The sequence below is a fragment of the Nyctereutes procyonoides genome, unplaced genomic scaffold (assembly GCF_905146905.1).
Source record: "Nyctereutes procyonoides isolate TBG_1078 unplaced genomic scaffold, NYPRO_anot_genome, whole genome shotgun sequence".
NCBI classification, from domain to species: domain Eukaryota; kingdom Metazoa; phylum Chordata; class Mammalia; order Carnivora; family Canidae; genus Nyctereutes; species Nyctereutes procyonoides.
In genome coordinates, this window is record NW_026575051.1 from 22607484 (window position 1) to 22623196 (window position 15713).

The window sequence follows — 15713 nt, forward strand, 5'->3', positions numbered from 1 at the left end:
TTTTTTCTAGAGCCACCAGTAGCTGTATAATAGTGCTTCTGAATTGGCTTTCTGACATTGAATTGTAATCCAGATTTTGTAACTCTGTGGGAGAGAGGGCTGTTTCTGATTCTTTCTTTTGAGGTGAGGTTTTCCTTCTAGTCATTTTGCTCAGTGCAGAGTGGCCAAAAACAAGTTGTATTGGGAAAAGGAGAGAAAGAGAGAAGAGAGAGAAGGAAAGAAAAGAGAAAAAGAAAAAAGAAAAAGAAAAAAAGAGAAGAAAAAGAGACAGAAAAGGAAAGAAAGGTGAAAAAAAGGGGGGTGGGGGAAGCAATCAGAAATCAAAAAGAAAAAAAAGAAAAAAAAACAACACACGGGGCAGTATCTTCTGATTCTGTAGACTTTAAGTCCCTTGACTTCCCCTGGAACTGGTCCGTCCAGCTGGTCTTCTGGGGGAGGGGCCTGCTGTGCTGATTTTCAGGTGTTAGCACTTGGGGGAGCTGCTCTGCCCCTGCCTGCTGCAGGGCTCAGTGGGGGTTGTTTACCCCGTGAGGCCCCAGGAGGAACAGCCGCAGTTGCTATGGCAACTCTGGAAGCCTGGATTCAGCCTCCGCAGGAACTACGGGGCTCTCCGTCTGCAGGGCCTGGAGGCTCCGGGGCGGGGCCGCTGATCTGCTCAGCTCGGGGCAGGAGCGTCCTTGCTGTCCTGGGCCCTCCCGGCCTCTGCCTGTCCCGGGGGAGGCCGGATCCTGGGCTGTGTCCCGGCGCCCTGTGCTCCGGGGCCTGCGCTGGTGGATTCGCGCTCCCGCCCCGCAGCCCCCTCCGCGGAGCCGCCGCCCGAGCCCCTCCGAGCTGCTCCGGCCCCGCCGTGCGCGCTGCAGCCCTTAGGGAGCTCGGCGCACTCTCCTGGGGCGCAGGTGTCTGTTAGTGTCCCCGGGAGCCCGAGGGCATCCCCGCCCTCCTGGGTCCTGCTCCAGCTCCCTGCGAGCCCCTTTCCGCCCGGGAAGGTTGGTGCAGCTCCTGCTCCTCCGGGACGGGGCTCTCCTGTCCTGGGGACACTCGCCCCGGCCTCAGCCCGGCTCCTCGCGGGGCCCCTCCCCCTCGGAGGCCTTTTGTTTCTTTATTTCTTTTTCCCCGTCTTCCTACCTTGATAGAAGCGCGAACTCTTCTCACTGTAGCGTTCCAGCTGGTCTCTCTTTACATCTCAGGCCGAATTCGTAGATTTTCAGGATGATTTGAAGGTTATCTAGGTAATTTGGTGGGGACAGGTGACCTGGGGACCCTGCTCTTCCGCCGTCTTGCCCCTCCTCCCAACAATGATGTTTTAAAAATAATAAATAAATATAAGTAAAACAGTTTAAGGAAAGTGCAGCAAAAGGTAAACAGTAGACATCTCTTGGTGGCCTAAATATAAATATTTTCATTTGTTATTTTTCAAATGCTATAGCTATACATAAGTACCAAATATTTTACAATGGAAAAAAATTACCTTTGGAAGAAAAAGAAGGTAATTTAAACAATATAAATCTGTTTCCAGTAGGCTTGATACCATACTGAAAATAATATGTTCTTATATATTATTGTCAGACATCTCTCCCATGGGATGTCCAGAGCCTTTCTTCAATACTTTTCTGGGAGAATCACTTTTACAAAAATCATCCAGTCTATAATTCAGCAGAAAGCATCCATCGACTACCCCCAATCATTTATCTCTCTAGAAGATCATGACTGCACTGTGGATGACCCCATTTCAATTCAATTACTATATCCTATAATAAAAGGAAGAACTATATTAAATTTAAAAATAATATATGGTGCTTTGAGGTGATCTGGTAACAAGTGGTCCCTCTCCATTTAATAATAAATTTGCCAAATCAGGAGTTGCATAACATCTTCCTATCTTGATAATAAGAATGTACAATAGACTCTAATATTAACATGAAATGGGAAGCAGAGAACAGATATGAAGGTAGGAAAAGAACATTTAAAGAAATTAAAGATATTTTTCAGTGGTTGATCTTAATTATGTTTTTAAAGGTATCATAAATTCCTGAAAATCTGATGCCACTAATAGAAGTTATAGAACAGTATAAAGCCAGATATAGAACTGCTGTTTTCACTTAGCAATATTAGTTGCTTCATTGACAAAACTCTTCCATGGCATTGCACATTTGACCCTTATGATTAGCCCAATTATATGTGATGTTCTAGTATAACATTTTAAAATTATTTGTGCCAAAGCAAAGGATATTATTTGTACATTAGAGTTGCAATGTTTTCTTAGAACCTGAAGAGATTATCTACCCAGACTTAAACTATAAAATCAACAAAACACAACCATGAAGAGATGTCCAATTTCGCTGAGAAAGGTAGCACCATGTCCAGATTGCACTGCTATGATTAAATGGATTAATTTATCCAAAGAAAACAAGAATATGGCATATACCTCATTTTTACAAAGAGCAATATATGGGGACTATCTTAACCTGATGCCATTAAATAATTACATAATATAGAATTCATTTCAGAACTAATCCCCTTAACCCAAATTTTTCATCTACTAACTTTCCCCTATTAGCATGCCTACATGAAGTAAATATACTGGCTATGAGCTAGATTTCTTTTTATGGATAAATAGTATGATTAATGTTTCTAGGATCCTTTTTTTCTAATGTTAGTAAACTCCTAAAGGATGAATCCATTCTTGATCCTATTAGATTGAGAGACAGATCATATACAGCAGAAATCCCCCAAGGCATTGCTGTCCAGGAGAGTTGTTTTGATCCTCTTGGAAATACCCAGCCTATCTTCCCCAGTGGTACATAGACCACAAGAACCCTTACTCCATCCCAATATTTAACTTCTTCAATTAATAGAGTTACATTGTATATAGAGCATCTAACTGAAAGGAGTGCCTCAGTAAGTGGCTCATCCTGGACATTTCCTTCTCACCCCCTCCTTCATCTCAAAGGGTCACCAGATCCTGTAAATTTCAAGTCATTCAATATTTTGCATCTACCATCTCCTTTCCATTGTCACTTTAGTTCATCCCTTACCATGTATCTCCAGAACTGAAATAGCCTCATAACTGCCAATTGTCCTTGTTTCCAAACTATCCTCCACTGCATTTCCCAAGCAATTTTTAAAAACATTGGCGTGGTTGCTTCCTGTTTAAAATTCACCAATGGCTTCCATTTAATCTGGTCATTTCTCTTTTCCTTTTTACCTACCGTGAGTTTCAAAGATATTAGCCTATTTGTAGTCCTCCAAACACACCTCAGGGTTGTCTCTGTGTTGTTTCTCAGTTTTTTCTTCCCATCCTGGCTACCCTGTGCCCTGCCTCATGGCCATCTCCCATCAGTTTGTTAGTGAGGAGACCAGTGAGCAGTTCATGGCAAGGTGATTAACTAAACCATCATATTGACTTAATTCTTATTTTCTGGTGAGGATTTCTGGTAAAAGACAGTGAGTCTCTTATCCCCATATCCCCCCCCCAAATGCTGTATAATGTGTTTCTTTATTACTGTCTTAGAGACTTATTTATAGGCCTTATATCAAGGAACTCCTCACCAGATATACATATTCTTTCCAGAGCTGTCAATTCTAGGTTGACTCTGTGAGGCTGATCAGATTTTATTTCTCTCTTCCAGATATGAACATCTTACAAAATATCAAGTGGACAAATATTGGAAAAATGCAAGAGTGATGAGGGGGGTGAAGTCAAATGTCATTAAACAGAAAGTAGTTGACTTATGTTCCAAAAATAGCATCTTCTAATAAATATCTAATATATAGATGTTTCACTGATTTATTATGTTTTTATATTTTCAACATTTTTTTTCTTTTTTATACTTAGTTTCATCTGTACCATATTTGATCTAAATGAAACTGTGGCCATTCTTTATTTTTTATTTTTGGTTTTGCACAGAGCTTTAGACATAGTAGGTTTTCAGTAAATGTTTGCTGAATACAAATCCTGGTATCTTTTGCCCAGTGACAAGGTGCAAGGCCTAGTGCATTTCATTAACTGTTATAAGAATGGATTCTTTGTGTGAAAAAAAATTAACAAATGAGATCAATGACTTTTGAATAGAGGTTCTGGAATATTTTAATGTCTCAATGGCAGCTGTGGATGGTGACAGCAAAGGCAAATTAACAGAGCTTGGACCTCCTCACCCAAATTTCAATCAGAGCAATTCTACTTTCCTCTGTTTCATTTATTTATTGATAGCATTTCATTTAAAACACAGGACACATTTTAAAATCTCACACCATTATCATTATAAACTACTGAAACTGATGATTTATTATTTCTTTTCACCTATAAAATGTTCTTTTTTATTTTATTTATTATTTTATTATTTTATTTTTATTATTATATTATTTTATTTATTATTTATTTTCTTTATTTATCCATAGAAACACACACACACACACACAGAGAGACAGAGACAGAGACACAGGCAGAAGGAGAAGCAGGCTCCATCCCAGGACTCCAGGATCATGCCCTGGGCCGAAAGTGGCGCTACACCGCTGAGCCTCCTGGGCTGCCCAAAATGTTCTGATGCAATAACCAGTTTCCAGGGATCCCTGGGTGGCGCAGCGGTTTGGCGCCTGCCTTTGGCCCAGGGCGTGATCCTGGAGACCTGGGATCGAATCCCACGTCGGGCTCCCGGTGCATGGAGCCTGCTTCTCCCTCCGCCTGTGTCTCTGCCTCTCTCTCTCTGTGTGTGTGAATATCATAAATAAATAAAAAAATAAAAAATAAAAAAAATTAAAAAAATAACCAGTTTCCAAACAATTAATGGATTTATAAGTACCTACGTTAATGTTTGTTCATTTTTACATTTCATTAAGGTTTATTAATCTGGAGTGTCTATAAATTTGCTTGTGGCAAAACTATATTCTATTTTTACTAAACTCTAATTGAAATTTAGTACTTCTTGTGCTGTCTTTATCACCAGTAGAAATAACAGATTGTTTTATATGACACTGCATTTAGAGAAAACATCTCAAGTTACTACTTGTGGTCATCTGTACACTGAAATTACAATATTATCAAACTCCCTCTTCCCCGAATTTTGGTATTTACTTTGGTAATAAGGAAGCATGTACATCGCTTTCTCATAAATGTGTGTGTTTAAATATTTGTTTATTTACTTTAGACATAGGGTGCAGCACAGGTGAGCAAGCCTGTGAGCAGGGGAATGGGCAGAGGGAGAGGGAGAAGGGGAGAAGCAAGCGCCCCACTGAGTATGCTTTATTTATTTTAGCTGTCCTGACTCCATATTTCCTTGTTGGGGACCCAGGCCCTGACTACCTAACAGTCCAACTAACTCCTAACAAGTTTCCTAAAGGACTAAGCCACCCAGGCACCCCTCTCACAAATTGTTTTAAAAAATATTTTGGTGAATATATTTCCCTATGATTCCTTTGTAATCCTTCAAAACAAAATTTGTGCCTTTAAAAAATATTCTAAGGAGATAGTTCTATAGAGAAAGGGGACTAATGACAAAAATTATAAAATACCCTGCTTTAGACAGTTGATTCTCACTATGGGATGAGCAGGTTTATCTGTACAGATGCTTTCTCTACCTGTAAGTACTAGGCCTCAGCAGCGGTACATGTTTGGCCAAGATTAGTGTCATTCACTGTGTGTCTTAACATTCAGCTTCTGTGTAGCACTGCACTATAGAAAGTCATAACCAAAATACCTCTCTCTCAAGAAATTTCTTGAGCAAGAAATTATATTTTGGTATTCTTTTCCTTTGTTTTATTAGTTTATTTTTTCTTGTGGTAGCCCTGCTTTCATTCAGAATTTAGATGCTTTACTGCAATTTTTGTTGTTGTTGTTCCAGCCCAGGTCCCTTCACATACTCTTCTAATACCATGATTTTCCTTGGTGATGCACCCCTCTCTTACTGTTAGTTTCTGTGGTTGGAATAGGGCCAGTCCCACCTACATCCATGATGCTGGATACCAAGGGAGATCAGTTCTACTTGGTGAGATGGATGGGCATGGGAACATTTAACTGATGTGACACAAGTCTGGAATTTTACTATGAAAATAGTCACACCTCCTGCTCTGGCTTTGAGGATAGAAGGATGCCTGCCAAGGGCTTCATGGTGCCCTCTTCCCTCCTAGAGGAAAGAAGCTGCCTGAGAATGGAGTGGACACAGAAGAAAACAGCTAAGAGACAAGAAGGGAAACCCTCAGGCCCTAAAGCAAGGTTAAAACATGTCTGAAATCAATTCTACCCCTGGACTCTTCAACTATGGGAGCCTATTAAAGGAGGTCATTGAGAGGACGTGACCTCCAATTGACTTGAGAACTGCACCTAGGCAACAGGAAGCTCCTCATTCCTCCTGCTCCCTGGAATGTAGGTTACATTCACCATTCCTACCATGGGAGCTGTTGCAAGGATGCAGCCCTGAGAAAGGACTGTGCTTTTGAGATCCTCTGGGCCATAGACATGACTGAATCCAGGTAAGCGCTCTACATAAACTTGTAAGATCTGGCAGGCAATGCAGAGATCTACTCATCTTGAGGCTGCTGGAGACAAGCCTCACGTGTAAGTTCCCTTACTTCTTAATTCTTAAACCTGCTGCCTACCAATCTGCAGTGCCCTGCCTCTTTCTCAGGCTTTCCTTGCCCTCCCTGTCTGGGGAGTGGGGGGTGGGGAGGCAGTTTTTGAACCAACAGAGCCACTGAATATCTCTCTAGCTTTAGCCATTTTTAATTGGCTTGTATCAAAAAGAACAACTATCTCAGTAAAATTTATAATAGTTATTCAGTATCTTTAAAATATTTTATTTATTTATTTGAGAGAGAGAGAGAGAGAGAGAGAGAAAGAGCACACACATGAGCAGGGGGAGGGAGAGGCAGAAGCAGATTCTCCACTGAGCGGGGATCCCCATGAGGGGCTCGATCCCAGGACCCCAGGATCATGACCTGAGCCAAAGGCAGACACTTAACCAACAGAGGCACCCAGGCCCCCGCTAATCAGCATCTCCAAAAGGAAATAAAAATAATTGAATAATTTTATGAAGTAATTATTATTTTTTTTAATTTTTTTTATTTATTTATGATAGAGAGAGAGAGAGAGAGAGAGAGGCAGAGACACAGGCAGAGGGAGAAGCAGGCTCATGCACCGGGAGCCCAACGTGGGATCCGATCCCGGGTCTCCAGGATCGCGCCCTGGGCCAAAGGCAGGCGCCAAACCGCTGCGCCACCCAGGGATCCCTGAAGTAATTATTTTGTTAAATAAGTCACTGGGCATAGTATAACTGGCATTTATTGATCTCTGGGATACAAGCCCCAATACATACTTAATGTATATGACAACTATGGATACAATCAGAGCATTTTACAGAGGAGTAAATAAATATAAACAACTTCCAATGTAAAGTCATTTACCTACATTTATGGAGAAAAAAATTTTCAGTTTATCAGACTCCCAAGTCTGTTTCCCCATTATGCCTTCTGAAAACAAAATATGTTCTAACTTCTCTCTAGTGGAAAATAAACTTGGACAATTAGAATCAACAATTCTTCTATTGTGTCACTGTGGGCACAAAGTGCTTCTGTCTTATCTCAAGATAGTAGCTTATCCACATCTGTATTTTCCTAGTTTTTGCCAAAACAGCATTGTATATTTCAAGCATCCATTACAGAAAGGTCTCAGATATTTTAAAAGTGGAAGCCTCATGATGCCACAATGGAACTGATGTTCTCTGGGTTCTTTTGAGGAAGAACACAATGAAATACAAGCTAGATCTAATCCATCCAGGCTGCCATAACAAAAGACAACAGTCTGGTAGCTTATAAACAACAGAAATCTATTTCTCACAGGTCTGGAGACTAGAAGCCCAGCAACAAGTTGCCAGCCAGGTCACGTCTTCAAGAGGTCCCTCATTCTGGTTGATAGCCAGTGCCTTCCAGCTGTGCCCTTGCAGGTGGAAGGAGCAAGGGATCTTTCTGGAGACTTCCATAAGACACTACTTCCATTCATGAGAATTCCACCCTGACAACTTAAACATGTCCCAAAGGCTCTACCTATGAATATAATCAGTTTAGGGGGTTAGAATTTCAACATATGAGTTTGTGGGGAGACATAAATATTCAGACCATAGCAGTCCTCTCATGGAAGCTAGGGGAAAAACAGTTGTCAAGTGATGAACGTAAGTGAACTCTTACCTTTCCAGGGGAGCAGGGAATTTCTGCATCACTGCAAGGAGTCATTTCTTACACTTTTACTGTGTCTGGTGGGTTTGGGGAACTGTAGCTGAACCAGTACAACTTGCAAACATACTGGAGTATGTGGCATATGCAGACAATATTTCTTGTTTTGGAAGATAAGGCACAGCAGTTTGATTCCAGTGGACCTTGAATTTCCCATACATTTGCCTGGGCTGCTTTTCTCCTTTGCCATATTCTTATATGACATAAAATTGCTGCAATAAGGCTAATTAATGAAGTAGAAACTGAGGATACTCAAATATCTAGGAAGTTTTTGGGGTATAGTTGGGAGCCTTTTACATAGTTTAGCATTCTAGTTGAAGTGGGGGAAAAAGCCCTTTTTCATGAACGTGCTGAGCATGTATCATTTCTTAGTATCTGGCTTGTGAGCTTTCTTGGAAGCGTAATATCCAAGATTAGTATGCTCAGAAGGAAATAATTGAATTTGGACATAATTAGGAAGGTTCACAGCTCAGGAAAGATTGGTGAGGAGATGGTGACAAAGGAAGCTGACTTGAATCAGTAATGCTTTCAGGAAGCTAGAGCAGAATCTGAAGCCTTATGTGGACAGTTATTGTTAAGAAGGTGGTTGGAGAAACACATCTGCCTTTCTCCCAGGTGAATATGCCCAAGTTGTCCAGCATGATAGTCTTCATTTTCCTTGGTAAGTGAATCATGCTTCTAGTTTATCTGAATTTGTAACACCAACTCTTCACATACTGAATACTGTCTTATCTGACTTATTCATTGATTAAGCTAATAGGCTTATTATAAGTATCAATTATAAATGTATACTTTAGCATGGTTTATTAGTTTTCAAAAATGCACATCTACTTATGTATAACTATAGAAAATGCATAATGCAGGAATTGCATTAATCTTTCAGGTTGTTTCTACTTTATTGTGTAGGATAATCCAGTTACTTTGAGTTATTTATTAGGATTTATGGAATTTACATATTTACTAGAGTCTTTGAGAAATGAAACCTTCCAGAATCTATTTACAAGTTATAAGATGACAAATTTCAAATTATCTCTTTTTCTTTGAAATTAAATTGAGATTAATTTAAACCAATCAGTTCCCCTAACTTTAAAGCATTAATATTTGCTAAGTAGGAGTCACTTCATAGGATAAAACAACTTAACATCCCATCAAATAAATGTTTCACATTTCAGTCAGTTATTGTAAGCTACAGACAAGATTTGGATTTGTCCCTCTTGTGTTAGGCAGTGTGAATGTATTGTAAAATGTTGGTAGAAAAGAATTCATTTATACTTAAAGTGGAATCCATGAACAACTACTTGCCATATGTGGCATTGGAGAAGTTGTATTTTCTTCAGAATTTAGTAGAATCTATAAAATGATTTCAGGAAAAGAGATAGTTATGATTATAGTTGTATATTAGTGTTCTATTCATTAAAACAAAGCTATCATGTTTTTTGCTTACTCTATACTAATGGAAATTGATAAATAAAACATAATTGTGGGAACAAAAATGAAGCAGGTTATTTCAAATTATGTTGAATATGAGAGTCAAATCAAGTGAAAAGAATTAAGGGAGGAAGGAATGGAATCTTTTATACATTTTTAGCTTTCCTTTAATAGTTATTCACTATCCCAAAATTTTGCTTCTTATATTTGCTTTAATATTTCCTTATTGTATTCTTTATTATAAAGAGAAATCTAAGAAACTTTAACTTTTGTAGATAAGGCAGCAATACAACAGAACACATAAAATACATTACAACCTCATCATGGCCTCAGTTGGAAAAGCAAGAATGGCCTCTTGTTTTCAAGTCTGACTTCTAAATTAACCTTGACACTAGGTTGCATGAAGGAGGGAAATGATTTCTAATACTGTTAGGGTCAAAACTGTACTATTTGATAGATTTAACCAACATTTCCCATAGCACATTCTTGAGAATACTTGCTCAACATCATCTAAATAGGTTTTGTGATGTGGGAAAGTTTTAAAGCCAAGAAAATGTGGGATGTAGCGAATTTTTAAAATAGAACCTGTATTATCATGATAAGTCTTAAGAGGGTAATATTATGTGCAGCATTCTTCATCTTACTATTTTATAACTGAACTTGTTTTTCACTGAGCATTTCAAGAGAATCCTTGAAAACCCCTGGATTAAATATGTGGCCACAAATCATAGTAAAGAATGACTAAAATTTTGGAAAGTTAAAGTTATTTTCATTCTTGTGAGCCAGATCACTAAGATGGTTTTCCTAGTAGATTCAGTATTTCATCCTAAAGGAAGGTGTGGAAAATCATGTAAAATAAACAATCAAATGGAACTTAAATTTTTAAATATTGAAGGAAATGAAATAGATTTAGGAAAGATAATATGTAGAATTCATTAACTGTTACTAGACTGAGGTACTGGTAAAGTTTTGATGATATATTCAGGATATTATCACCTATAAGTTTCTTGAGGGAGCTATTCACAAACTGTAATGGGCAATGTCAAATATAAATCTAGTTTCTTATGAATTGAGTGTCTGACATAAAGTACTTCAGGGTCTTTTGCAAGCTGAATTTAAACAAGTAACTTTGGCCCAGAATAGGTGGGACACTCTCTTTCTCTGAGCATGCTAACCTAGGACAGGATTTTGGCTAGATGAGGTTATCCATGAACACATGAAAAGACACTTTCATGTCACTTTCCACTCCAGCCCTCAACAAGAAAAATGTGACTGAACCACACCCTTGGGCCTAATCTCTAAATGCAGTGACCCAGCAAGTAATGCCTATGATCCCATCAGTTGTCTTGGATTCTCCCTAGGAAAACAGGTTTGAAAAGAGGTAAGATAAAGACAAGATGGTAGGGTTTACTTGTAGCCTATAACTCTGCATTGTCACAGGTGATTCATAATTAACATCATCCTTTTTATAATTCAAATAATTTGTCTCTAAGACATAGCTTGAGCTTTCTTAATCATAGTTCATATATTGTTTCTATAACTCAAATGCAATTCCTATATTTTTCTATGTATTGGTGAAGAAGTGTCAATTTGCATGTTTGCAGAATCAATTCAAATAATTTGAACAATATACTAATAATTTAGCATTGCTATTTTCTTAATATTTTTAGAAAACCTATTGGGAACTTCTCTTCTACCCAAAATAACTTGTAAATAGCTGGAAGGTGTTATTTTTTTATAGTATTGGTTACTTATTTATAACTCATTCTTAAGCAACTATTCAAGTTAGTTTAAATAAATATACATATATAATGTATTATTATATTTGATGATGAGGATACCATCATGAATTACCTCTAATGCCTGTCTAGTAAAACCCTAGAACCCAATGGTGGAGACAAGCATATAAATATTCACTTTCACTACACAGGAGTAAAGCTATGGTTGGGGAAATCCTAAGCTGGTAGCGAAATAAATGAGAGGTGTTAAATCAATTTGGATATAGGAAAATAAGGTATCGAATTCAGATAAGGGTTCCATAAAACAGGTAATCATTGTGTTAAGCATTAACAGAAAAAAAAAAAGAAAGTAATTGCAGAAGAAAAAGAAATGGACTGTATGACCATATGGTAAATACCCAGAAGTTCAAGACAGCATGGAGCATTTAGGAGACTCTAAATGTTCAAGGGTACCCAGACCGTATATGATAAAGAATATAAGACTTATGCTATGGGGAACCATCCAAAAGATGAACAGAGAAATGGCAGGACTAGAATGGTACAGTAGGCAGGTTAGGCATGTAAAGAGCCTATGTGAGTAAGATGAAACTGGAGGCAAATTGACTAAGTAGTGAGTTGGTCAAATATTCTAAATAAGAGTCAAAGAATTATGCAAAAATGGATAGAGGAGAGTGAAGCTAGGATAAAAAAAGGAGTCTACCATGGATCCAAAGTTTCTAGCATGGGACACCTATGAGAATGGTGAAATTAGTGGTACAGGGTGGTCCACCAGGGAGTGGTGATGACAAAAAGATTTTATAGTCTGGAAATGTGTCTAGAACATTTAGGTTGAGATAAGAAATATAACTGAGATACTGAAAAATAATGGGATTATATTATACTTTTGAGAATCATCAGTCTGGAGGTTTTAGTTAAAACCATGAGAGTACATGGAATCGTCCACAGACAAGTGTAAAATGAGAATGGGAAAAATCTGAGGATAGACAGTAAGCTAGAAATATAGTTCACTAGAAAAAAACAAGGATCCTGTGAAGAATTCTAACTACAGTCAGAAAATATTAAGTGAATAAGTATCAAGAAAACTAGAAGAGAGGGTTGCCAAAGGAAGAGACAGTTTCAAGAACAAAATAGCAACAAAATGTGCAGTGATAAAAGTAGGCAAGACCAAGTCTTAAAACTATTAAGTTTGATGTTATGGAGATGATTAGGGAAGTTTAAAGAGAAATTTCAATACAGCAATAGTCATAAAAATATAAATTGAGGAATGAATAAGCATTAAGTAAGGGCACAACTATATACTCTTCATTGAAGAATCTTACATAAGACAAATATAGATCTGTAGCCAGAAGGGAGGTTAAGATCCATTCCAATCTTCTAATGATTTTATCAGATTGTACTTTCATTAATTCTATTCTTTATCATCAATAATTTGGTTTTGAGGTAAACAATTGCCACACTGTAATATGACAAATTTGTTGTTGTTGTTCTGTTACTGTTGTTATTTCAGCCATGGTGCTTTGCTTGGAAAATGAATCCACTTCCCAAACCACTGATTGCACGCATTTAAGAGAACAATGCCTAAGTGATGCAGATGGATGTAAACATGCATGGAGAATAATGGAATATTCATGCAATGTTTCAGGTAAAACATTGCTTAAAAGACATTCAAGTGATTTCTTTTTACTGCTATAAAAATAGGATTGGCTATTTCTGTCGCTATCTTGGGAACTACATTAGCTTTGCTCTAAACCCCTTACTCAAACTTGATTCCAAGTGATTCACCTTCAACTGCCTATTTGTGAATGTGGTTACAGAGTCCTAATGCACTGTGGGCAGCTTTATGCAAGATGTCAATTTTTTTCAACTTATCTCATCGTTATAATTACACGCGTACTTGTTAGAAGTGTGGCAAAAACTTTTCAAATATCTTTTTTGCTTATATGTTAATACCTCAGTGATAAAATAGGAAAAATAACATTTGTGATGATCAAAAGCATTGTTATTTGTCTATTTGTATATAATATACGTTTTATATTCTTGCAACAGATATGCTATCTTCCATTCCAACTGTGTCAGGAACAATTTAAAATATATTTTTATTTTTAACTTATCTCACATTCCAAATATTTGAGGGGAGTCCCAAAGGGCAGAAAATATAAACATTAGAATCACTGTTACTTGTTTAGAAGAAAAAAAATACTGGATATTTCAATTGGTTGAATAAATATTGAATGGAGCATTATAATAGGACTCCATTTGCTAAAAATAGATACTGATGATACAGTGAGACATTGCCCTGATACCACCATCAAAAAATGTTTCAAAAAATTGTATTCTAACATAATTTATCATCCTGTGTAATGGATATTATAATACTATAATAAAAACCTAATAACCCTTCTGGAATTTTCAGTAAGAAAAATTGAAAAGGGGAAATAACAGTAGATTCTTTCATGTATCAGTTTATTCATTTCACAAAGTTTAAATTCTATACAGCTCATGCCTCTTGCCTATCTGCATCCCGAAAGATGTAGAGGGAAATCCATTGGGTTAAAAGGGAGCAACCTATAGTTCTGATTGCCAACACTTAAAATTTCCACCATCAAAATTCTGCCCATCCACGTGACCTCAAAGAACTGCATAAGATGCAGAGGAAGGGAGAGAGATTTCCTTCCCTTTCCTGCTCTTTAAAGGAGTACATGGGATGTTCATAATCCAAAGAAAATCATAATTGTCTAATCCAACATTCTTATTACAGTTCAGGAAAATAATTTTAAAAGCATAATTTGCTCAAAGTAATGCAATAATTTTAAGATGAGTGTAGAAGACAACTAAAAATATTTGTTATTGGTTTTGATGATGAAGCTCCTTGTTACAGTTTATAAGGTAATTTAAGATATTTGCATTCAGTGTCGTGAATGATAACATTTACTTCAGTATACAAATAGCAAGTCATTTTCAGTGAATTGCAGTAATATTTGCATAATTATCCGATGCATGAAGCTGAAATAGAAATATTCTCAAATACACAAATGAAGTGAATTCAAGTAGTTTTATTCAGAAAAATGAATAAAAGAAAATTGTTGGGTAGATGAATATGGCTTGTAAATTAAAGCAGAAAATTAAATATTGGTAATTATGAAAGATTCATTATTCAATAATATTTACTGAGTGCTTACTAAGCATCAGGAGTACTTCATGTCTCATTGTAAATTTTGAGCCACCTGCGTGTCTCTTATAATTTTAGAATGATATAAAAGTAGATTATGACAAATAGATAATAAAATTAGTTAAAGTGACAAAATAGTGAAGATTATAGATCATTCTGATCATCTCATATAAGGACAGCCTTGATTACTACTGAAGAGTAGAAATTGGCATTCTATGTGGGGACAAAGTCATTTTAAAGTATAACAAGCTCTAATCTATTCTAGAAAGTAAGGACTGGGGAGAAAGACAGTAAAAATAGATTCTGTGCTTAAAAAGTCACTTTTGTGGACATCTTGCAGCAACACCAGGAATTCCTACTATAGTGAATTATTCATATTAATATGTGGATTTGTGGTAGGATGACATTCAGATTAATATCAAGAGTGTTATATGTTTGTGAAACCCAGGTAACCCCTGCAAGATGAAGGACTCATCAATCTGTAACCTCAGCATCCAGTCCTTGGTGGAAAACAATTTCCAATTTGAAGATTGTCTCTGCACTGATAACCTCTATTGTACCATTAACAAATTGCTTGGGGAACAATGCATGAATGAATCAGGTAACAATACATGCAATATTTAAAGTCACGAAAAAGACTAGTTTCAAAATTAACCACATCTATGAAATTTGACTCTTTTTTGATATTTTGATCAATTCTTTGCATAATTTAGTTTGTGTAATTTAAGGTTCAGTGAGCTGTAGATCTCAGTAAGTGCCTAAAATATTTCTGTAGTTGCTAACCATGATTTCAAGCTTCATTCAATTATAATTCATTAGAATTATAGATTCACTCACTCATTTCATATATTGATAGGTTTTGCTATGGCTTTGCACAAGACCTAAATGATAGAAGACAAATATTGGAGAAAGTCCAAAATATAACCATGTATCCAGAATTATACCTGCCTTGGATAGTAGCATTAAGATTTAGTATATGTTTATTTACTGCCTATTTGAGGTGCCAGGCTGACACTGAGGTACTGGTAATCAAAGTACTCTGCACGCGTCCTTAAGGGGTCATAAAGATTTTCAAAGGGTTATGTGGGATGAAATAGTTCTAAAGTGATCAGTTTCTGGATCCCCAATGTCCCTATGAACTGTCTCTGAAACGTGTT

At 37.2% G+C, this 15713-nt stretch overlaps 1 protein-coding gene across 1 annotated transcript in view; it reads left to right on the top strand.

The window, feature by feature from the left end:
- Positions 1 to 8859: 8859 nt before the first annotated feature.
- Positions 8860 to 15713, top strand: part of GFRAL (GDNF family receptor alpha like) — a 54257-nt gene continuing 47403 nt past the window's right edge. Inside the window, exons 1-3 of the mRNA XM_055329607.1 lie at positions 8860 to 8881; positions 12895 to 13029; positions 14999 to 15157. Coding sequence (XP_055185582.1) covers positions 8860 to 8881; positions 12895 to 13029; positions 14999 to 15157 — 316 coding nt within the window. The remainder of the gene's footprint in view (positions 8882 to 12894; positions 13030 to 14998; positions 15158 to 15713) is intronic.